At 41.4% G+C, this 24,093-nt stretch overlaps 1 protein-coding gene across 7 annotated transcripts in view; it reads left to right on the forward strand.

Annotated features, from left to right (window-relative positions):
* RGS7BP (regulator of G protein signaling 7 binding protein) overlaps nucleotides 1-24,093 on the forward strand; it is an 89,551-nt gene that overhangs the window by 51,600 nt on the left and 13,858 nt on the right. For 5 of the 7 annotated variants that reach the window (XM_069964598.1, XM_069964599.1, XM_069964604.1 and 2 more), the window contains 2 exons: nucleotides 15,144-15,274; nucleotides 21,044-21,188. In XM_069964598.1, the coding sequence (XP_069820699.1) occupies nucleotides 15,144-15,274; nucleotides 21,044-21,188 (276 nt within the window). Of the gene's footprint in view, nucleotides 1-1,923; nucleotides 1,989-5,391; nucleotides 5,522-15,143; nucleotides 15,275-21,043; nucleotides 21,189-23,405; nucleotides 23,480-24,093 lie in introns of those variants that run through there. The other 2 variants (XM_069964602.1, XM_069964600.1) reach the window with 2 other exon arrangements.

The raw sequence follows: 24,093 nt of genomic DNA on the forward strand, positions 1-24,093 counted from the left end.
TGTAAAAGGGCCCTTATGCTGCGTTTACACGTAACGATTATTGGCCCGATCGTACGATTAGCGATGTCGGATTTACGATTTTTTTTTTTATAACGATCAGCATTTAGACGGTACGATATATTGTACGAAAATTTGCACTGCGATCGTTTTGCGATTGTTTAAGCCTATCTCACACATTGGTTAAATCGGCGAACGACTGTTCACGTGGAACGATTTGCGAATTTTTTGCGTACGATGAACGACGATTTGCTGACCTGATGAAAGATCACGATGTAAGATTTATCGTGCGTCGTTCGATCGTTCGCTGCGTTTACACGTACGATTATCGTTCCAATTCGACCGTTATCACGCAAATTCGCACGATAATCGTTACGTGTAAACGCAGCATTAGCTGCAACAATTATCCACTTTGTTCCAAAAAGAAACACATACAACACTTCCTTTTTGCAAAAAGCTTAAATCTTCATTTGCCCAGCAAATTTCAGCACATATAAATGTGCAATCTCACTAAGCAAATACTTATATCACCCAGTGCCCATGAAGCGGCTTAGAGAACATACATACTGTACGTCCTGATTCAGTCTTTGACATTTTGAATGCCGTTCACACAGGAGAGGTGGCAAGTCCCAGCAGTCAGACTGGAAAGAGTACACCACTTCCTGCAGAACCTACAGCAGCTGATAAGTAGTGGAAGGCTTGCAATTTTTAATTAGAAGTAAATTACAAATCTATATAACTTTTTGAAACTAGTTGATTTGAAAGAAAATAAAATTCACTGGAGTACCCCTTTTAAGTAAAAATAAAATTGAAAAACAATTTTCAATGTCCGCTATTTGATACCCAAAATAACAGCCATTGTTTTGAGTACCAAACAACGGCTGTAGTTTAGCATGTTTTAATGGCCTTCATTGCAATAACGGCCATTGGAACATTATTCTAGTTTAAAGTCAAAGATGACCCTTCGGGTGTGTCTTTAATTAAAAAGTCCATTGATTTAAAAAAATGTATTATGTGTGAACAACTTAAAATAACGGCCACCGTTCACACAATAGTGGCTGCAAATTAATGACACAAACATTAATGTGATGGCTGCAACCAACAGTGGCTGTTATATATATTTTATTTATTGTGTGAACCAAAGGCCGTTTTTTCTATAGACTTAAATTGAAATCAGAGAAGAATGAAAATAACTGCTGTTATTTCAAATTCAAATGGTGGACGTTAGTTTACAGCACGTGAACATGGCCTAAAGATCCTGAAATGTGCAGGTTTTGTTCTGACTCTTAATGTGCTCGGTGTCAGTGTGTTTTCTCTTGTTACTGAACCAGTACATATAAATATATAATATCAACCATCTGCCTTGTGATGAGTATAATTCCAGCTTTTTTCCTCTCACTTTTCGGCTTTCTTCTTTGATTTCCCACAATGCACTGTATTTATATCAGCATGCAGTTAGTTTTTTTTTCTTGCCTTGGGACATGACACAGTTTTGCTTTTCTCTCTGCATGGGATACAGTTGTATGTAGACAGCAGCTTTGTGTTGTATCCTTGGGCAAGATAAATAAGTAACCCAGACGTCTGATAAGAAGATGTGTTTCAGGATGAGGCTTGATGGAAAGTTTATATGTTAAAAGTTACAGGACGATTTCCCCCAGCCATTAGTTGTATAACATTAGAAAAAAACATCTCTACTGTCTTCCAAAAACCGCACCGTTCCTGTCATTAGGTAGAGTCGGTATTAGACCTTTTTTGTAATTTTTGTGGCTCAAAAAAACTTTTTTATGTAGTTTTTCTTTTGTTATAAAAAAAATGTGATTTGAGGTTTTTTCAGAGGATTACACGAAAAGACAGATGGATTTACAGAAGATCTGTGGTTATTTCTCCAACATTATAGAACAGCCTCCCTGCCAAGATCCTTCTCATGCACTGTGTGCAAGTACCTGGAAGAACTGATACTGCTGTAAAGACAAAGGGTGCCAACACTAAGGGTACGTGCACATTGAGGAAAAGTGGCAGAGATTCCGAGAGGACTCAGATATCCTGTCGCATACTCCACTTTAAATTTCGCGTACCTCACTGTCTCCATGTTATGTATAGGGTGCTTCCACGCTTTCCGCTCAAATAATTGACATGTCCCTCAGTTTCAGTGGGAGATGGTGTATTATTGTGTTTTTCCCACTAGGTGTTACTACTGCCTTTGTCTAACCTTATTCACAGCTAAAGAAACTACAGGGTTAACTGTTTTGTAGCACGTCTTGTCTTCTAACCACTTACAGGTGCAGGTGCTTTCCCTCTTGCTCTATCCTATCCTCTCTTTTTTTCCACACGGACACAGCCCCCAGCACTCACCGGAGGGTTTAGTTAGCCCCTGTAGGAGAAGTTAGTTCTTGGTGGGAGGAAGTCTTTAGTCTTAGTCACGTTCTCAGTGTGAGAGGAAGCAAACAGACAAGTCTCTGCTGAAGTTTAGCCTGGGCCTGGCTTTGGCCAGATCTCCTGTCAGGGACATAGGACAACAACTTAAGACTTACTTTCTTTATGCCACCAACCAACTATGCAGTGCTAAGCTTTCACCAGGGGAGAGAAGCAAAACAGGGATTCACCTGGCTACCCCAGGAACCTCTCTAAAACATGCAGGGCAGTTACCTGAAAGCTATAGGAACTGACCCCAGTGGGACAAAGCTACGGTATGTCTATGTATCCCACTGCACTGTGAAAGACAACTGGGAAGGCCCGGGAGTTTGCTTCGTCAAGATAACCAAGGTCTGGGGCTCATACTACCCACCTAGGACGGATAGCCCACAACTAGGGAGCATAAGACGGTCAAGAACTAACAAATAATCTGTGAGTACGAATAGTCTTTTCACTTCTTCTGGTCACTCAAACTCTTCTGGCAGAGCACATTACTACATTGGGCAGGGCCCCTCAGGCAACTCTATCTCTCTATCTCTCTCTCTACTGCAAAACACCTACTAGTACAAGCACCTGCTCTCTACCTCAACTGTGCGCACCTAAGTTATTGTAACGATTGTATTGCACGGGACTGTATCCAGACACCCATTCACTTGTATTGCACTACGGTTACCTCCAGTAAACTGTTCTATTTTTGCCAACGCACTAGACTCTGGCTTCCTCCTACACACATCTGTACACTTGGGTTACCCCTTTTCTTACTGTGTTGTTGCCGTGCCAACTGTCTGGAGTGGGTCCAATACCACTTCAGGCTACCGTGACAAATGCCCAAGTGACCCTAGACCCAGTGGTGGATTATAATGTGGGCCCAAGGCCCTGGGGGGACCCTAGACCCAGTGGCGGATTATAATGTGGGCCCAAGGCTCCGGGGGGGCCTATGCCATGCCGCCCACATTATAATCCGCCACTGCACTCTCTTGTGACCGCAAGCATTGTTTTGCTTGAGGTCACAAGAGTCCGGCTGTCCCGGCTGATGCGCGGCTGCCAGGGGTGTCCCGTCCTATCCCTGGCAGCGCGCACATCAGAGAGCTCCCCGTGCGCCAGAAGTCACAGCCACAGGCGGATGGAGAGCTCTCTGATGCGCACGCTGCTGGGGATAGGACGGGACACCCTTGGCAGTCGCACATCAGTCGGGGACAGACCAGGAGGCTCGATGGGGGAACGGACGGCAGGTGAATTGTGTTGTGTTTTTCTTTTTGTGTGTGTTATCTGCTGTGCACAGGGAGGGGGAAGGGGGACCATCTGTGAGGGGGCCAGCTATGAGGGGGAAGAGGGGGACCATCTATGAGGGGGAAGAGGGGGACCATCTATAAGGGGGGGACAAGGGGACCATCTATAACAGGGGGCCATCTATAAGGGGTGAAGAGGGGGACCATCTATAAGAGGGGGAAGAGGGAGACCATCTATAAGGGGGGAGGGAAGGGAAGAGGGGGGCCAGCTATGAGGGGGAAAGAGGGGGACCATCTATAAGAGGGGGCCATCTATAAGGGGAGAAGAGAAGGACCATCTTTAAGAGGGGGCCATCTATAAAGGGGGGAAGAGGGGGCCAGCTATAGAGGGGGCCAGCTGACATCCTGTGTGCTGCTATGACCTCCCCTATAGATCAGCACCCTCCTCTCCTGACATCCTCTGTGCTGCTGGGACCCTGTGACCTCCCCTATAAGATCAGCACCCTCCTCTCCTGACATCCTCTGTGCTGCAGGGACCTCTCCTCTAGGATTAGCACCCTCCTCTCCTGACATCCTCTGTGCTGCTGTGACCTTCCCTATAAGTTCAGCACCCTCCTTTGACATCCTCTGTGCTGCTGTGACCCTGTGACTTCCCCTATAAGATCAGCCCCCTCCTCTCCTGACATCCTCTATGCAGCTGTGACCTTGGGGGGGGGGGGGGGGGGCAACAGCAGGAAACCAGGTGGCAATATGTTTATTGGGGGCAACAGCGGGTGAACAAGTGGCAATATGTTTATTGGGGGCAGCGGAGGTGGGGTGGACAATGCTTACTGGGGGTAGCAGCAGGGGACCAAACATTATGTTTATTGGGGCCAGCAGGGAGGGGAGGCAGGCAGTGTTTATTGGGGGTAGGGGGGCAGTAGCGGATTATAATGTGGGCAGTTTGGGCGGATTGATCGGGGGGGGGGGGGCAGGTTGGGTGGACACTGCCTAGACCCACTCAGCTTCTACACCACTGTACCAGCTGACCCAGCAGAGGGAAACACCACCAACTCCCCGTGCAACCTGGTGTGGCCGAGGGCTTCACATGTACACGTGTTTTTTGTACATGAAAATGCCTATGGAGGTCTATGCAAGAGAAAACACCAAAAACTAAGTGGGAAAAAAACACCATATATAGACTATCACTGACCCCTAAACATACCCCAATTAAGAGAAAAATGCTGCAAAAAACATTGTAGGTAGAGCATTTTATACTTTCCAGCTGAACAACATCAGACCGCAGTGATTTTTCTCCCCCCTAAACACCCAATGCATTTTTTCATGCCCTGTGTGAAGCCATCTTTACATTTCAGTCCCATTCAAGTGAATTGCAATACAAGCCACAGTCTATGAAGAAAAGAATTGTTCTTTTAAATAGTGAATAATAGTTGTGCTGCTTACTTTATTTCTTCTTATTACTTTATTTCTTGTCGCAGTTCATATGTGGTGTACGCAATATTATGTACTTGTGGCTTTTATTATTTGGGGAAAACGATTAACCCTTTTATGTATCTTGTTGTATGTATATTTACATAAGTATAAGTGTTACTAATTGTTTTGAGTGTTTGTGACTTTAAAAAGGCTGGACTAGCTAGTGATGCAAGGGCCAGAGAAAGCACGCTGCGCATGCACACGGAACTGCTGTAGCCTTGTCTTGTCAGTGTCCATGCTCCACTTTTAAACGCATGTAATAAAGTATGTTTTTTATCAGCATATGGTGAGTGCCACTTCGTTTCTACATTGTGCATAATGATCAGACTGTTCTCTGTGAAGTAGAGCAACACCAAGCTGTTTGTTGGTCCAGTAGCGGTGAGCAATCCACAGGTGCCAGGATCTTGCAGGTATGTATTTTCTGCTAGTGCCGAGACCATTCCTTGTACATGTATGGACTTATCTGCATTATAATAGCGACTTGAAGCCGAATTTACATGCTGTAAGACAGCGGCCGTTCTGTGACATACAGAACGTCTGCTGTCTGTGATGTTAATCCCGGCCGGTACTGCAGTATCAGCCAGATGAACATCACTTGATGTTAATTGGAATGTGGGCACATTTGGATGTTCCCGCGTTCCAATTAACCATATCAAACAATGTAAAGTGCGGATTTGAGCCATACTTACTTTGTGTGCACTGCTTATTTTGTGTGCCCGCTATTCAGTGAATAGCTCTGCAATTCCTGCTCTAGAAATTCCCTGACATTTACAGAGGTGGCAGCAGAAAGCACTGTGTCAAACTGGAAAGAATGCACCACTTCCTGCAGGACATGTAGCAGCTGATAAGTACTGGAAGACTTGATATTTTTAAATAGAAATAAATTACAAATCCATATAACTTTCTTAAACCATTAGATTTGAAAGAAAAAGGTTTTTACCAGAGTACCCCTTTAAAAATCTCAAACCTTCCAATACTTATCAGCTGCTGTATGTCCTGCAGTAAGTGGTGTATTCTTTCCAGTCTGTGCTGTCTGCTGCCACCTCTGTCCGACATGAACTGCCATGGGGATTTGCTACTGCTCTGGACAGCAGAGAGCAGTGTGTTTGCTTCTTGCACCCACCAATCTAATAGTAATGGTCAATCCTAAGGATTATGGGAAGCTGTTTTTTTAATGATGCAGGGATAATATGGTGTGAAATCCAAGACTATGTAAAATAAAGTTCCCACAATTCACTTCCCTCACTACATATCTCCAAGCCCCTGGTGACAGGTCTTCTTATCCATGTCCTACAAATCATGGTGCGAATGCTGTGCCCATCTGATGATACTTGTCAATGTTTAGGTACAGCAGTAGTCTGATCCCTCTCCTAGCTGTGTAGTTATTGCCTGAAGATATGGCTGATACTGTTTTATTTAATACTTTCATCTCTCCTTTTTTTTTTCACTCCTTCTTAATGCGTAACTAAATGAATGGCAGAATATTCATTAGCTCTTTGATCTCTTTTCAGTGCAGAAAATATTCTTTACCATGACTCAGGAGACTGGTTTAAGCCCCCAGTTAACAATAAAACATTAAGATTTATGCAAAGCTACATTAAAAAAATAAATAAATTAAGAATGATATTGCTGACTCTCAGTAATTGAGATGACTTGGTCGGTTTCTGAAAAGCTTTCATAGAGGGAAGAAAACGATAAGATGTGTAATGTGAACCGTGTAGAAGAATACAGTACAACATCTTAATTTACTGAAGGCAGAGCATAAGAACAAATGGTAGGTAAGGGGAGGCACATTGTATTTTTGCAGTCTGTTTATCACATCGGTTTAATAGGAAAAAAAAAACTGATTGAAATGTGTGCGTCCATTTGGATCCGTTTAACCATTGACATTCATTATTTAAAAAAAAAAAAGATCAAAATGTATAGTTGACCAGTTTTTTGTGTATGGTTAAAGCAAACCATTTCAAATATATCTGTTATACGGACTGCAACAACACAGTGTGAACCTACTCTAAATGGTATTTTCTCTGACCCGATAAGGCATCACTAGGAGAAGTCTTCATGAAGGCAGGGTCCGATGAAGGAGAAAATGGAAAAACAAACAACTTTGATTAGCAAAAACATCACCTGTAATTCACGTAGAGAAGACGCCCCCTGTGAGTTACTGGATGTAACTGCACAATAATAAATTATATTATCAGCAGAACATGTATTTAGGGTACAAACACACACACTGTATACGCAGCGTATTTACTGCTGCCATACGCAGCAGATTAGATCTAAATAACTGAACACAGCATCAAATCTGCACCACCAAATCTGCTGCAGATCTGCTGCGTATCTGCTGCATATACTGTGTGTGTTTGTACCCTTAGACTTTTTGCAGGCAGCTCCCCCTCCAAAGTAGGTAGTATTCCCCCATGTAGGCATCCCCCTCCAGCAGTGGTACAAGTGGCATTATCCAGTCACTGTATGGGGGTAGTGGTAATGGTGTGATGGTATTAATTGCCCTTTATATGCTGGTATAATTAGTAATATTTGTGTTTACAGGTGTCAAATTGCTGTCCCCCAGCAGTTGCAAACCTACAATTACCACAATGCGTGGATAGCTAAAGCTTTGGCAGCAATATGTATGGGGGGAATATTTGCTTCTTGTATACTGATGTTATTTGGTAACTATGATGGCTGTTTAGAGATATCCGTATTTATCATGCATAGAGAATTGTCTTATGTGGACATATAGATATAGCTAGGGTTAATATGAACCCTGACGCAACCATTTGTGTAAGGGAGCTACAGTATGTTAAATCAATTAGAAAAATGAGATAAACACATCAGATGTGTATGATCTGTGTGTGTGTGTGTGTGTGTGTGTATATATATATATATATATATATATATATATATATATATATATATATATAATTTTTTTTATATATATCCTAAAATTTGAGGTAGACTAAAGCTAGTAGCTAGACAGCTAGATGCAGTGGGGAAATAAATATTAAATACACTCCTAATTTTGCAAGTTTTCCCAGTTACAAAGAATGAAAAGGTGTGTAATTTTTATCTAAGGTACACTTCAACTGTGAGAAACAAAATCTATAAAAAAAACAATTACAGAAAATCACATTGTATGATTTTTTAAATTAATAATGAATTACCATTTTATTGCATGAAATAATTTTTTTTATCGCCTACCAACCAGCAAGAGTTCTGGCTAACACAGACCTGTTAGTTTTTCTTTAAGAAGCTTCTCCTCCATTCCAACCTCTCCACCATGGCCAAGACCAAACAGATGTCTAAGCACACCAGGGACAAAATTGTAGACCTGCACAAGGCTGGCATGGGCTACAGGACAATAGATAAACAGCTTGGCGACTATTGTTGGGGCAATTATTAGAAATAGAGAGAAATACAAAATGGGTAGGCAGATCAGCATAGAAACCTTGTAATTATTTATAGTTGATATAACAAGAAAAGAGCCTTTTTGCAAGTCCTTCCCATTTACATTATTACTTTGATGAAATAGGTGAAACTACATTGGTAAACATAATATGTATACAGCAAATAATGATTTAAAGCACTGAAAAAAGTTATTAATATGGGGGAGCTTCTGAAACTTTGTATCCCCTTGTATCTGCCCCCTCCTAACCGCTTGTATCTGTCCTGGGGTTTATTTAGCAGGTGATGCAGTAAAAAATACTTTTAAACTTGCAGCCCTGTGTCAAATTGGCGTGGTCTAGAGTGTCTGTGACCAGGCTTGCAACGCCTCTCCGTCTCTCCTCCCCACAATATTCACCATTAGGAATGCCCCTGGGCATGTTTTTTCCTATTCTTAGAATAAAAGAAAATGTATCTGTCCTCTAAGCATTAAGTGCTAATAGGGTGTTTTAATCACAAACATATAAAATCCATAAGCCACAGGGCCCTTGTGGTGTAATAAAATCCAAACAAATATTTAAGAAATAAAATACAAAGCGGTAAAATAACAATATTAAAGTCCTTAAAACATGATACTTTAAGCACACAGAGTTCATATAAGTTTCATTTGATGGGTAATCTGGTCTTTGGATTCAGATCTGGAGGGTTATTCCCATCATCCTCTCAATAGCTTGCAGCAATGCCTGTCAGTAATAGTGGACAGATGAGGGTTATACTCCTTAGGGTATATATATGTAAGTACAACCAGACAAATAGTACTGCCCTCCTGGCGATCTGTCTATAGTACAATGTTTATACTCAGTCTCTCTGGTTTTACAACTTCTAGTTGTCATAGAGGGTGAACTTAGACTCATGCAAGTCGTTTGGTGCAGGTGCACCTCTCACCCATGCAGAATCAGCCTGTCCTCCGGGGTCACCGGCGTCCCGGTCTGCCCACAGTAAGTATGATAACGTCACCAGCCTTGTTTTAACTCTGCTCCAAAGCGGGGCCCCGCTGCTGGTATATAAACAGAGTGATAGCCGGGCCAACTCCTTCTGGACTTGTACAGTTGCAAAGTGGATACAGAGGTGCACTCAGATTTGTTGTTGTGGGGTGTAGACAAATGTTGGGGTGACTGCCAGACGTGTTTTGGGGTATCTGCACCCCTTCGTCAGTGGCCAATGTGTTCCATGGCACCTCCATTCTTACTTATACCCCTTATAGGGGAGTTTCAAAACATGGGCTGGATTGCATGGATTCCCATCTTGGTAGCTAGTCCAGGCCATATTTTATCAGCCTTGGTAGTAAACAACATGTGACTATATATAGAGAGGCATACAAGTCCTTCACAGGTCTATATTCATAGCGTGTATCTTCTCAAATGTAAAAGCCAACATACAGACATAAAAGGAAATGCAAAAATGTAAACATGTTACTGTCCTCAATACCAATGATATACATAAGAACTGGACATAAGAAATATGTGAGTATAAATAAAGGTGGTGAAAATATGCCCGTTGGTCACACGCATGGTCGGTTCTGGCGCTGATAAGACAGCCAGGCACACAACCCACCATGGCCATGACCATCGGGACTTCATCAGAATATGTCACAAAAGGCCAAACAACTCTATTTCAGCATTTAACCCGTTTGGTGCCAATGAACCGCATGTTGCTGTGAGAAATGAGAGGATAAAGGATAATTTTTATCTCCCTTCTTAATATTCAAGATGTGTTCTGAAATTCGGACTCCGCTTTGGAGCAGAGTTAAAACAAGGCTGGTGACGTTAACACACTTACCGAGGGCAGACCGGGACGCCGGTGACCCCGGAGGACACGCTGATCCTGCATGGGTGAGAGGTGCACCTGCACCAAACGACTTGCATGTGTCTAGGGTCCGTTTACACACACAGATTATCTGACAGATATCTGCCAGATTTTTGCAGCCAAAGCCAGGAATGGACTATAAACAGGGAACAGGTCATAAAGGAAAGACTGAGATTTCTCTTTTTTTTAAATCCATTTCTGGTTTTGGCTGCAAAAATCTGTCAGATATCTGTCAGATAATCTGTGTGTGTAACCGGACCCTAATGCTACGTTTACACAAGGCGATTATTGGCCCGATCATACGATTAACGATTTCGAAGTAACAATTTTTTTTTTATAACGATCAGCGTTTAGATGGAACGATATACCGTACCGAAAATTCGTTTTCCGATCGTTTTACGATCGCTTAAGCCAATCTCACACATAGGTAAAATCAGTGAACGAATTTTTTGCGAACGATGAACGACGATTTAAGAACATGTTAAAAGATCAAAATGAACGATTTATCGATCGTTCGCCGCGTTTACACGTACAATTATTGTTCGAATTCGATCGTTATCGCGATAATTCACCCGATAATCGATCCGTGTAAACGTAGCATAAGTTCTCCCTCTATGACAACTAGCAGTTGTAAAGCCAGAGAGACTGAGTATAAACATTGTACTTTAGAGAGATCGCCAGGAGGGCAGTACTATTTGTCTGGTTGTAGATACATATATATACCCTATATAAGGAGGAACATTGCATATATTATTTTAAGCAAACTAAATTTTGCTGCATCAGCAGTGCTGCACAAGGACAGTGGGTAAGGAGTATAACCCTCATCTGTCCACTATCACTGACAGGCATTGCTGCAAGCTATTGAGAGGATGATGGGAGTAACTCTCCAGATCTGAATCCAAAGACCAGATTACCCATCAAATGAAGCTTATATGAACTGTGTGCTTGAAGTATGATGTTTTAAGGACTTTGATATTGTTATTTTACCGCTTTGTATTTTATTTCTTAAATATTTGTTTGGATTTTATTACACCACAAGGGCCCTGGGGCTTATGGATTTGATATGTTTGTGATTAAAACACCCTATTAGCACTTAATGCTTAGAGGACAGATACATTTTCTTTTATTTTATATTAATTTGTTTATGCTTGGGTATTAGCATTTTTCTGTTAACCTCAGCATTGAGATTTACTTAAGTGAGCTGCACCTACTCCCAGCTTTTTTTTCTATTCATCACTTGTCTAAAAACTGCACAGGTGCCTTAAAGCGACTCTGTACCCACAATCTGTCCCCCCAAAACCACTTGTACCTTCGGATAGCTGCGTTTAATCCACGATCTGTCCTGGGGTCCGTTCGGCAGGGGATGCAGTTATTGTCATAAAAATAACTTTTAATCCTGCAGTGCTGTGTCTAACGGCCGGGGCTTACATTTGTATATGGATTAGGCTAGCACCACCTCTCCGTCCTTCCTCCCCACCATCCTCATCATTAGGAATAATCCAGAAACATTTACTGCTGTTTGAGCTTTGCACAGGTGTATTACCCGGCCGTTAGACACAGCGCTGCAGGATTAAAAGTTGTTTTTTATGACAATAACTGCATCCCCTGCCGAACAAACCCCAGGAAAGATCTTGGATTAAAAGCAGCTATCTGAAGGTACAAGTAGTTTGGGGGGGGGGTCAGATTGTGGGTACAGAGTTGCTTTAATAATCCAACATATGTGCAGTGTTCTTACAAGTGATGAATAGGAGAATACCTGCCTGGGGCATTCCTAATGATGAAAACGGTGGGGAGGAGGGATGGAGGGCTGATGCAAGTCTAATGCACAGACACTCTAGGCCACATCAATTTGACACAGGGCTGCAAGTTTAAAAGTTATTTTTTAGGATAATAACTACATCACCTGCCGAGCAGACACCAGAACAGATCTTGGATTAAAAGCAGCTATAAGAAGGTACAAATGGTTTGTGGGGGGCAGATTGTGGGTTCCATCTGTAAAAGTAAAAATTCTTCCTGCTAGGGAACATCAGGCAATGTTCTAAGAAAAATCATCTTTTCATGGAATTGTGGTTGGGAAACACTGCTCCAAAGAGTTAGATAGAAAGTCTCCTTAACCAAAGGGGTGTCTCATTAGTTGCTCTCTATGAGCCAGATCATAACACAATGATATATTTTCAAACTATGTATTGTAACATGATAGTTAAAGCTGGAGTTACACTTTAAGGCCACGTTCACACACTATTTTTACAATAAACAATGGGCATTGTTGCACATTGGAACAACAGCCACTGCTTATTGATAGTATGGAATTGCATTAGTGTGTATGGAACAACGGCCGTAGTGTATACATGCTGTATACACTGTTGCCGGTGTTCTCTGCGGCCACACTAAATAATTGACAGGTCTATTTTGTGCGGTCGCTGTTCAGTGAATACAAAATAACCCGTGCACACAATGTAAAGTACGGCTACCAGCCGTACTTTACATTGTTGTCTATGGCTAATCGAAGTACAGATACACCCGAATGTGCCCGCATTCCAATTGAAAACAAGTGATATTCATCTGGCCAATACAATAACGGCTGTAAAAACATGTGAGACAGTGGCCGCTGTTCTTGCCATATGTGAACATTGCCTCAACATGCTTTATAATATGTTATGATATTAGGGACAACTGTAAAATATCTGTGTATGAGACAAAATGTCCCAAACTGCCCCCAGAGGACAATGAAAAAACAGTCAACTTAAAAGAAGCATGTAATAGAATAAAAAAAAAAACTCTAGAAAGTAAGGACTGCCATCTAGAGGCTGCAGTTATACTGAGCATTATCCAGTACAGTGCAGGAACACAGGGCTAGAATAATTTTTTTCTACAACCTGGTAATCTTTCAGACCATGTTCACTAGTGAAAACTATTTTACTGTGTGTATACACATTCAGGCTGGGTTCACACTACGTATATTTCAGTCAGTATTGTGGTCCTCATATTGCAACCAAAACCAGGAGTGGATTAAAAACACAGAAAGGATCTGTTCACACAATGTTGAAATTGAGTGGATGGCTGCCATTTAATGGCAAATATCTGCTGGTATTTTAAAACAACGGCTGTTATATTGAAATAATGGCAGTTATTTACTGTTATATGGCGGCTATCCACTCAATTTCACCATTGTGTGGACAGATCCTTTCTGTGTTTTTAATCCACTCCTGGTTTTGGTTGCAATATGAGGACCACAATACTGAAATATACGTAGTGTGAACCCAGCCTCACACTAGATAGATTTGAGTAACCTTTGTAAAAGCAATGTATCACTTACCATGTACCAAACCTGAATTACAATCTGTTTAACAGCATAATCTCACAAGGAAGATTTGTTGTATTTAATTTATCTACACTGGGTCAATTTCTGAAATATCTGCAACAAGTCTACAGTGTCTGACCATATCCTTATAGTCCAGAGCTGCATTCAGAGTTCTGCTGGTTCTTTTTTCCAGTCAGATTAATATGGGAAAACCTTCCTATTGTTTCATATGAAATGGGTAGAGCCAGACTCCTATATCTCCATGGTGTTCTTGTTACAGCTGTAAAGCTGTAAGCGGATTTTCCCAGCAATACTGCAAAGTTTCAACTGCAAAGTCAGCAGAATTTTGAATGCAGCTCTGGAGAAAAATGCAGCCTGTACCTCTAGATCAGTATAAAGTAAGTAATGTAACCTATTTACAAAGTTACTCAATGTATTTTGTGTAATAATTCTTTTCCCAAACTTTAAAATTAGATTAAATGCTAAAAATGCCATTTACTGTAAGGTCTTATTTGTGTTTAATGTATTGTGTGATTATTCTGTATTTAAGGGGTAACTCGGAAAGGAAATAAAAGGCAGTTGCAGTAAGTTATACAGATTTATAAATTACTTCTATTTAACTATAACTTTCCAGTTCTTATCAGCTGCTGTATGTCCTGCGGTAGGTGGTGTTTTCTTTCCGCTCTGATGCGGTGCTCCCTACTGCCACTTCTGTCCATGACAGAACCTGTCCAGAGCAGGAAAGGTTTTCTATAGGGATTTGCTACTACTCTGGACAGTTCCTGCCATGGACAGAGGTGGCAGCAGAGAGCACTATGTCAGACTGTAAAGAATACATCACTTTTTTTAAATATGGGAGTAGTTTATGACTCTGTATTACTTAATGACACAAGTTGATTTGAAACATTTTTCTCTTTATAATACCCCTTTAAACAGTTTTATTATCCTTAGGGGCCTGAACTTTGAGAATGAGGGAAACACAGTTCTGGTAAAGTGTTGTGAACTCCAGGGGGTTTAGAGTGGATGTAGTAATCCTACCTACCCACCAAGTTACTCTGGAGGTCATTTTTTGTCAATGCAGAAGTGGATCAAGCAGGAGTCAGGAGTGTTCATTTTTATATTCCATTCTTGGCTCTGAAAACTGAATAAAAACTTGCCACAAAAAAGCAGCAATGTGACGGTGAACAAAAGGAATAATTGAAATAGTCATTGGCTCTGCTATACCTTTCCATTAATGCATTTATAATTGCATTGAATCCATAATTATCGGAGCAGTCACTGTTTCCAGTATCTCTGGCTGGTGTGGTGCATTGCTCCCGTCATTGATAGGCTCACAGCAAAGACTATTCTCAGCATAGAGCAGTGTCCTGCTGGGTGTTCACAGCCCCGTCGCCTGCACTGACCACATTACTACCAGCACATATGAATGACTGTGTGTATGTGTTGCTGCTCTTCAGCTTTCTCTGTGTTTTCTCTTTTAGAGCAGAAGATGGGGAGATCCACCCGGAAATCTGCAGACTTTACATTCAGCTACAGTGCTGCCTAGAAATGTATACAACCGAAATGCTGAAATCTATGTGTCTTCTAGGCTCCCTACAGCACCAGCGGAAAGGTAACACACATTATTGTTGAGAAATGACTTAAAGGGAATCTGTCAGCTCCTGGGCCCTACCTAAGGTGCTGACAGTGTGCTGTAGCTGGCATTCCCCTAGTAAGCATAGTACCTTTTGGTAATTTGTCCGTGCAGTGGATTATGCACAATCCTACTGTAATGAAGTAATAAAAGAGGAGTTGTTTGTGCCACACTCTGGCACTCCTCACCACTCCTTCCTCTTCCCTCTTATTAATGAATAATCAATGCTGCCCGGCCTCCTGCTCACTCAGCTGTCAGCCAGTGTCTCTGATTGCAGATTAGTCCTCTGTAGGCAGGTTATGTCTGAAAGAAACACTCAGATATAGTTAAATAGTTGAACCCAACTGTGTTGGAGCTGTGGTCTAGGGGTAACTCACCTGTCTAGAGACCTGCCAGCAGTTCATTCTTTGGTTCAAATACCCTGATGGAAATGAAATAGAGGTCTTTATTATTTATTTTTTTGCATTATTGTATAATTTTTAAGGCTATGTTCCCACACAGTATTTTTGCTCAGTATTTTGTAACCAACACCAGGAGTGGATTGAAAACACAGAAAGGCTATGTTCCCACAACATTGAAATTAAGTAGATGGCCGTCATTTAATGGCAAATGACGACCATTATTTCAAAACAACAGCTGTTGTTCTAAAATAACGGCAATTATTTGCTTTTAAATGGCAGCCATCCACTCAATTTCAACAGGGATTTGAACCAAAGAATGAACTGCTCGCAGGTCTCTAGACAGGAAAGTTACCCCTACACCACAGTTCCAACACATTTGGTTTGAGAGATTTTACTATATCTAAGTGTTTCTTTCGTACATACAGGCCCGCTTCTGCCATGAGGCGGAATGACAGCGGCCGCTCACCTGTCCCCTCGCCCGCGCTCTCCACATCCCGTCAGGTCCCGCGACGTCACCCTGCAGCTGTCACGGACCTCCAGGCTGTGGTGAGTGCCTGGGGTCGGTGGGGGATGCGCTGGGGTGATCGGGTCGCGCGGGGACCTGGCATTATTCATAATCCACTGCACGGAAAATTACGAAACAGTACCATGCTTACTTGGGGACTGCCAGTTACAGCACACTGTCAGCACCTTAGGTTTTTCTTGAGTTTTACTACTTTTAAAACATTAAAGGAAACCTGTCACCCCTCGATGGCACCACATACTTACCTTATGCTGCTGATCCCGCACCTGATGTTGGTCCCGCTGCGGAGATATGGCCACCTGCACAGTATGCAAATGATGAGTCTGACGTCCATAGGAAATGCAGTGATTTCATATTGACGTCGGACTCATCTCTGCTCATTTGCATATTGAGCATGCAGATGAGTGGGCGGCCGTATCTCTGCGGCGGGACTGGCATCCGGAGCGGGACTGGCAGGATGGGGTAAGTGTGGGGGTCTATATCCAGGGGTAGGGTGGGTTCAGGAGGGAGGGACGTCCAGGTGTGACAGGTTCCCTTTAAAAACCTTTTTAAAAGTGTGTCTTTTAACTCGCCATAGTCTGACACCCATAACATTTTATTTTTTCATCTACAGAGCTTATTTTGTTTGCTATGATCTGTAGTTTTTATGATTACCACTTTAGGGTAGATGGTACTTTTTAATCAGTTTTATTCCATTTCTCTGGGAAGTAATAAGTAATGTGACCATAAAATGCAATTCTTGCTTTTTTTTCTATTTACTGTGCAGGATAAATAATGTTATATTTTAGTTCTGACTCTTTAGTTGTGATATATATTTGGGGATTTATTATATTTTTTAAAACATTTCTTCACAGTTTTCTAAATTATTATCAGTCCCCCTAGGCAGGGGTATCCCATTCAATTGAACTAATCTGTTCATTTGGTGATCTGCTCATGGACGGAGGTAGTGTCAGACTTGAAGGAATAAATAGACATATAGCAGCTGATAAGTACTGGAAGACTTGACTTTTTTTTTATATAGAATTTACAAATCTATATAACTTTCTGACATCAGTTGATTTGAAAACATCTCCTGAGTACCCTATTACATCCCTGAAATTTGAAATTTCTCTGTGCTAACTATTAAAAGAGGCAGTCAGTCCAATCCATATGACAAAAATAAGCATCATGGGGGGATAAAGGGGTTTTCTACAAACAATATTTATCACCAATATACAGGACAGGTGGTAAGTGTCCGGCAGGTGGAGGTCAAACCATACAGCCCTCAGCAATCTGTACAAAACCATTCCAGGACAGCCTGAAAGAATGTGCCTATATATTTTATTTATTGTCAGATGTTTGAGACTAATCTTCCTTTTTGTTGTAACATACATGAGTATTTTATTATGCATGGGCACCAGGAGGTAAGGTTACACAGTACACAAAGATCTGGTAAAAAAAAGATTAGGCTACTTTCATTTACATGCATCAAACATATTCATAAGTCCCTATTTACTCATCAGAGGCCATAAGAGTATCTTTTATGGTCTCCATTGGACTGGTATATGTCAGTATAATTTCTTTTTGCTGCATGGAATAGTGCAGCAGACTGCACTGTCCCACAAGGCCCATACTATGGCATCTGTTGCAGTTACCATCTCTCTTGCAGATCTTAGGGAATGTTTAAATATGTTTCCATTCATTGAACACAAGCTGCCAGTGAGAAACTAAAATAAAGTCTATTCATTATATATCATATGTTTATGAACACCACTGGATATACCAACACACTTTTTAGTATAGGTGTAGGTGTAGTTTGAAGAAGTCACAGAAGTCAAGTCTTTATTGAACTTGAACAGGAACCAGTTTACTGTAGATCCTTAAATGTGCAATACAGAGTTTACAGTTCTCTTTTTCCAGTAGAGGCACAATAAATAAAGAAAACACAACCCCTTAAAGGGATCATTTTAAGATATCCTATTGCCCAACAAAGGTTATGAAAATTACTAATAGACACTTATTATGGGAAACTCACCTATAGTGTATTTTACCTGCACTTACTACAGCATAGTGTGTTCAGGTCTCTGTAAAGTTGGTGATGTCACGTCACATAAACTGCCGGCACCTGCTGTCCCAGTCTGTCTCACCGCTGCAGCAGGTGCTGGCAGTTTATGTGATGTGACATCACCAATTGTACAGAGACCTGAACACACTATGCTATAGTAAGTGCAGGAAAAATGCACTATAGGTGCATTCCCCAGAATAAGTGTCTATTAGTAATTTTCATAAGTTTTGTTGGGCAATAACTTATCTTAACTTAAAATAACTTATCTTAAAATATCTTAAAATTATTTTGCCCGGACTTCCCCTTTAAGCTGGGTACTTGGACTTGAATACACTGTCTCGCTGAAGGAATAATAGGCTATTTAATAGAAACTTGAGACTTTGGGGGAGACTTATCAAAGGGTGTAAAATTTAGACTGGTGCAAACTACCCCCAGCAACCAATCACAGCTCAGCTTTAGGCAGTGCTGAAAGGAAAGCTGAGCTGTGATTGGTTGCTGTGGCCAGTTTGCACCAGTCTAAATTTTACACCCTTTGATAAATCTCCCCCTTTGTGTATAGTATCTTGAATTTAGTTGGATAGACTGACTTTAGGAAGAGAGGAGTGACAAAGGGTTACTTCAGGGATATTGGGGGGCCCTACTTAGACCCTAAGGTACTCAGCTGTGGGCTTTGAAAAAGGAGTAAACACGCCCGTGGGTATGAATCTTCCACCTTTTTACTGTCTTTGGGCACATAGTGACATATAACAGGAACATAGGCCCCAACTTTGTGGGTGAAGCTAGCCGTCGGGGGGACCCCTAAGGAAACCTAGCATTCACAGTGAAGTCTTTTGGGCTTTATCCGCTTAGGCTAGGTTCACACTGCGTTTTCAGCATCCGTTTAACGCATCCGTTTTTTGCAAAAAACGCATGAAAAACGGATTGCAAAAAACGGATTCATTTGTGTGCATCCGTTTTTCCATTGACTTCCATTATAAAAAAAAAAAAGGATCCGTTTTTTTTTGGCGGACCAAAACGGACCAAAAAACGTTGCTGACCCTATTTTTCTGGACGTTAAAAAAAACGGATGCTGAAAACGCAGTGTGAACCTAGCCTTAGGGCCCTATTCCACCAGATAATTATCGTTCAGATTATCGTTAAATCATTCGAATCTAAACGATAATCGTTCTGTTGAAATGCTGTTAACAATTAACAACCGAACGAGAAATCGTTGATCGCTTTATAAGACCTGGACCTATTTTTATCGTTGCTCGTTCGCAAAACGTTCGCAAAACGTTCGCATTGAATAAGACATTGTTCGGTAGTTCGCAATAGATATGAACGCAATAGCGAATAAATAGCGAAGAGAAACGATCGCAATTACGATCATAAGTAACCATTATCGTTCCATGGAAATGACTGAACGTTTTCAGGTCTTTCGCAATAGCGGTCGTTTGAGATCGTTAATCGTTAACTATTATGCAAACGATAATCGTCCGGTGGAATAGGGCCCTTACCTAGCCACTGACGTGTGATCCTGCCTTGGTTATCAGGATGAATAAAAAAAAAAAATGAAGGGATCCTTGGTTTGGGGTCTTGTACAGGGAAGCCATAGCATTCTAGCATCTACCATAGCAGCCCTCACAGAAATCCTCTAAGCACCTTACTAAATCTCGCTCAGGGAATAAACCACTCCCTGATTGGGCAGAAAACAACTGGAAGGACTTAACACTGGCCAGTGATTGAGTGAGATCACTTGAGGTACCCAGCTCAGGGATTGGTCAGGGGAAAATCTCCTTATCCCACAGTGGCAGTTTGTCAGTTAACCCTTTGTGAACAATGTCCTTCAGCTGTGCATACAGTACATACAATACAGTGACATCTAATGGCAGAAAATAGGAAATGCAGGCAGAAATAGACAATACAAGTATTAAAGGGGCGTTTAACATTTATTCACTAAATTACACACATTACAAAGTTATACAACTTTGTAATGTGTGTTATTTAAGTGAATGGCCCCCTTCCCCGTGTCCCCCCACCCCCGGAAGTTTGATTCGGTATACTTACTGAATTGCCGTCGACCCCGGCCGCCATGGTTATGCTAAGCCAATCGCAGCTAAGCAGCTGATAACGCGGCAGAGCGGGGCTGGCATGAGTGACGGCTGGAGTGGTCCGGCCAGCCTCCCAAAGATGCCTTGGTTTACCCAAGATGGCGGCCAGGGTCGTCAGCAATTCAGTAAGTATACCGCACCACACTTCTGGGGTGGGGGGACACAGGGAAGGGGGCCATTCACTTAAATAACACACATTACAAAGTTGTATACTTTTGTAATGTGTGTTATTTAGTAAATAAATGTTAAACACCGCGCTACCCCTTTAATAGGAAATATAGGTAGCGTGCACATAACCTTCACTCAGGTCCTATACACAGGTACCTGACTACAGGTGGGCAAGAAACATAGCAGAGGCCACACCCGTTCAGGGACACTGCACATATATAAAGGTTCATGTACAGAATCCAACAGAAAAAAATCTTTGCCTCCAGATGAAATTGGAGCAGTACAAAGGGAGCCCATACACTTTGGAGACTGTGCAGAGCCATATGCATGAGAACTAAGACGGGACCTATGTAGCGTTTAAAAACTATAAAATCACAGGCATGACGAGAGAGCGAACTGCTTTCGGACCAAAAGTCCAAACAATTCGCTCATCTCTAGATATAACCAAAAAATCATAAAATGTAACTTACTAAATGTATATTTTATTTAACCTGAACTTTTCTGTGTGTTCCTGTCTAAAAGGAAAAGAGCATTGTGCGGGTCCAAAGATCATAGACTACAAAACAGATGAGAGCTCAGAAGTTCCAATCCTAGAAGACACATCTTCATCACCAGTGGATGTCCAGTACTGTTGGCAGGTTTCCACGGACATTGAGAACACAGAAAGGTAAATACATTATGAAGCTGACCCAAAAATTGTCAATGTGTGGGTATCTACTGTATATATACTGTACATATAAATATATATATATATATATATATATATATATATATATATATATGTATGTATCTTTGTGTGAGTGTCTGTGAAAGTGGTCTATGCCTGTGTGAGACAGGTTTGCTCCCAAACATGTTCTGGAGGAGGTTCTATTAATGCTGGGCACTTATTAGAGAACCCACCACTAAAAGAAAATGCTTCCCAGCTTATACTGTCTCTAATTCTAACAATCTGGTGATTGACAGATCTGCTTATAAAGATGTTCTGCAGGAAACTTTATTTCTGTTTTAATAGTTGATTACTTCATGGTGCATACATGTACACTAGTGTAATCACATTCCATTGTAAATGTGATTTTGTCAGTGATGTATTTTTTTTTGCAAACAGCTGGATGTTTGTAAATTTTGCAAATAAACCTCATTCACATTGGAAGTTGAATCATGTTGACTGCACCTGTGTTCACTCTATAATTATGTTTGGCAACTAAAACACTTTGAATTTCATTTCTTCACTATTTCAAGATCTCGCTCACTGAGATCTCAGCACATGTAAAGGTTGTAATGGCAGGTGCTGCACCAGTCAGATGTCTGATCACCCCCCCCCCCCACACACACACACACACACACACACACACTTCGTGATTGTGGGGTACTGATGGGTCACTTCACAAGTTGGAGGTCAATACTTCTGTCACTTCTTAAGTGTCTCTGGCTTAGCAGAACACCCATTTCACTAATTTATGCAATGCATCGTGTAGATCAGTTTGGCAATCTAATGATTGCTTATGAAAGGTTCCTAGGAGGCATTAAAACTGTATAAAATACAAATAAAAAGTCTTTAAAATTATAAAAAAAAAAAAACTCATAATAAAAGTTCAAATCAGCCCCCTTTTCCTATTCTTCAAAAAAAAAAAAAAAAATTGCAAACCAAGATAAAATTAAACATATTTGGTATTGCTTCATGCAGAATTGTCTGATCTCTTAAAATATGTCCTTAATCCTGCACAGTAAATGGTGTAAACAGAATATATATATATATATATATATATATATATATATATATATATATATATATATATACAAACAAGAGGCAAGAGGCGGCACTCCAAATCTTAAAGTGAAAAAAGTGATGTTTATTCACCCAGTATGCAACGTTTCAATCTACTCATTGAGATCTTTGTCAAGCAATCTACTCATTGAGATCTTTGGTGCTTGACAAAGATCTCAATGAGTAGATTGAAACGTTGCATACTGGGTGAATAAACATCACTTTTTTCACTTTAAGATTTGGAGTGCCGCCTCTTGCCTCTTGTTTGTGGATTACCTTCGGAACCTGGGTCTGGAACCGTGGGGCAGAGCACCCAACCGGAGCCTTGAGCCACACAGTGCCGTTTAGCAACTATATACATTTCTATATATATATATTTCCCTTACGTCCCATTGGCATCACAACATATGGGGTAAATTCGCCCCTGCGAGCCCCTGGGACGAAGGAATATTTAATGAAAAAATAACAATTAAATTTTAATCCCCTCCTCCATGAGGTATAAATAGGCTCCACCTCCCCCTAGACCTCAGTCTTTTTTTACTTCGTTGCTGTTAGCCCTAGGGGACTTTGTCCCTCCTCCGTTTTTATGCTTTGTTAACCTGTTGCATTCAGGTTTTCTCTCCAGGTAATGATTGCTGGGATGCCGCTGGAGCCGGTGTCCAGGTAGTATCCTGATATTTGCTTCTGCAGGTCTTAGCTTTTAAGTTTTTCTTACCTAGTGCGTCTTGGAACGCACTCTGCGTGTCACCCGAGCGGCTGGCTTTTCTTCCATTTGCGTTCGACTGTGGAACGCATCGGCGCTGCGTGCGTCTCAGCACTGCGGCATCAGCGTCATGTCACTTCCGGGGGCCGGCAGCGGCGCGCCCTCTCTGCATGCCGGATTAGCTGTATGTTCAAGGCAGAAGGTAAGCTGTTGCTACCTCTAGGTCTGGCTGTCTTCCTCTGGAAGGATTTTCTGTGGCTCATTTGGATCTAATAGAAAACATCTGAGTGCAAAGTGCTGTGATCTCTCTTCTATATACTTAAAAGTAAGTGTTGCTGCCACCTAGTGTCTCTTTCCGATATCACTCTAGCCAGGCTAGTGGTTTATATGTATTGTAATACATTGATTATTTGCAGATGTCTGAATGGAGACCAGTCCTGCTGCTGGCAAAAGACCTTCTAAGGAAGCACTTCATGTGCCGAGCGTGAGACTCCACTACCTGACTGCTATGGATACCGTAGGAGGATCATTTTTTCCAGATAAGATTTATCCTTTCTTTCATAAAAATATTTATGAATGCCTAAAAATATTTATAATGCCTAAATACGCTGTCCTTCATGCAGACCTAAACCTATGAGGAGCCTGATGTTCAGGAGGTAGTTGTATGGGTCAAGGACTATGTGCAAAAGACTTTAGCGGCTAATGAGATTCGCCGCCCGTGTCCTAAGTTAAAGACCAAATGGAACATTTCTCTCTCTACTCCCAGCCTTTGTGTATATTACTTTATGGCTGTAGGATTATGGTCATTTTCAGTTTTACTGTGATTGATGAAGTTAACTCATCATCTTCTTCTAAACCTCTTCTACTTCTGAAGATGAGAAAGAATTATTCAGGGGGTATTTCACAGCTGATAGAATTCACAAGCTCTGCTAAGCTGTGCAAGCTGAAATACACCCTGAGGAAATAGAAGAGGATAGGATTGGTACCCTTTCTGTGGGTAAGACTTCATTGTCTATGTTACAGGCGGAATGGAAGGAACCGGAAAAGGCTTCGGGTTTGAGCAAGAGGTTTAAGACCTTATATGTTCTCAAGGAAGAACAATGT

The sequence above is a fragment of the Dendropsophus ebraccatus genome, chromosome 3 (genome assembly GCF_027789765.1).
Source record: "Dendropsophus ebraccatus isolate aDenEbr1 chromosome 3, aDenEbr1.pat, whole genome shotgun sequence".
In the NCBI taxonomy this organism is placed as follows: Eukaryota; Metazoa; Chordata; class Amphibia; order Anura; family Hylidae; genus Dendropsophus; species Dendropsophus ebraccatus.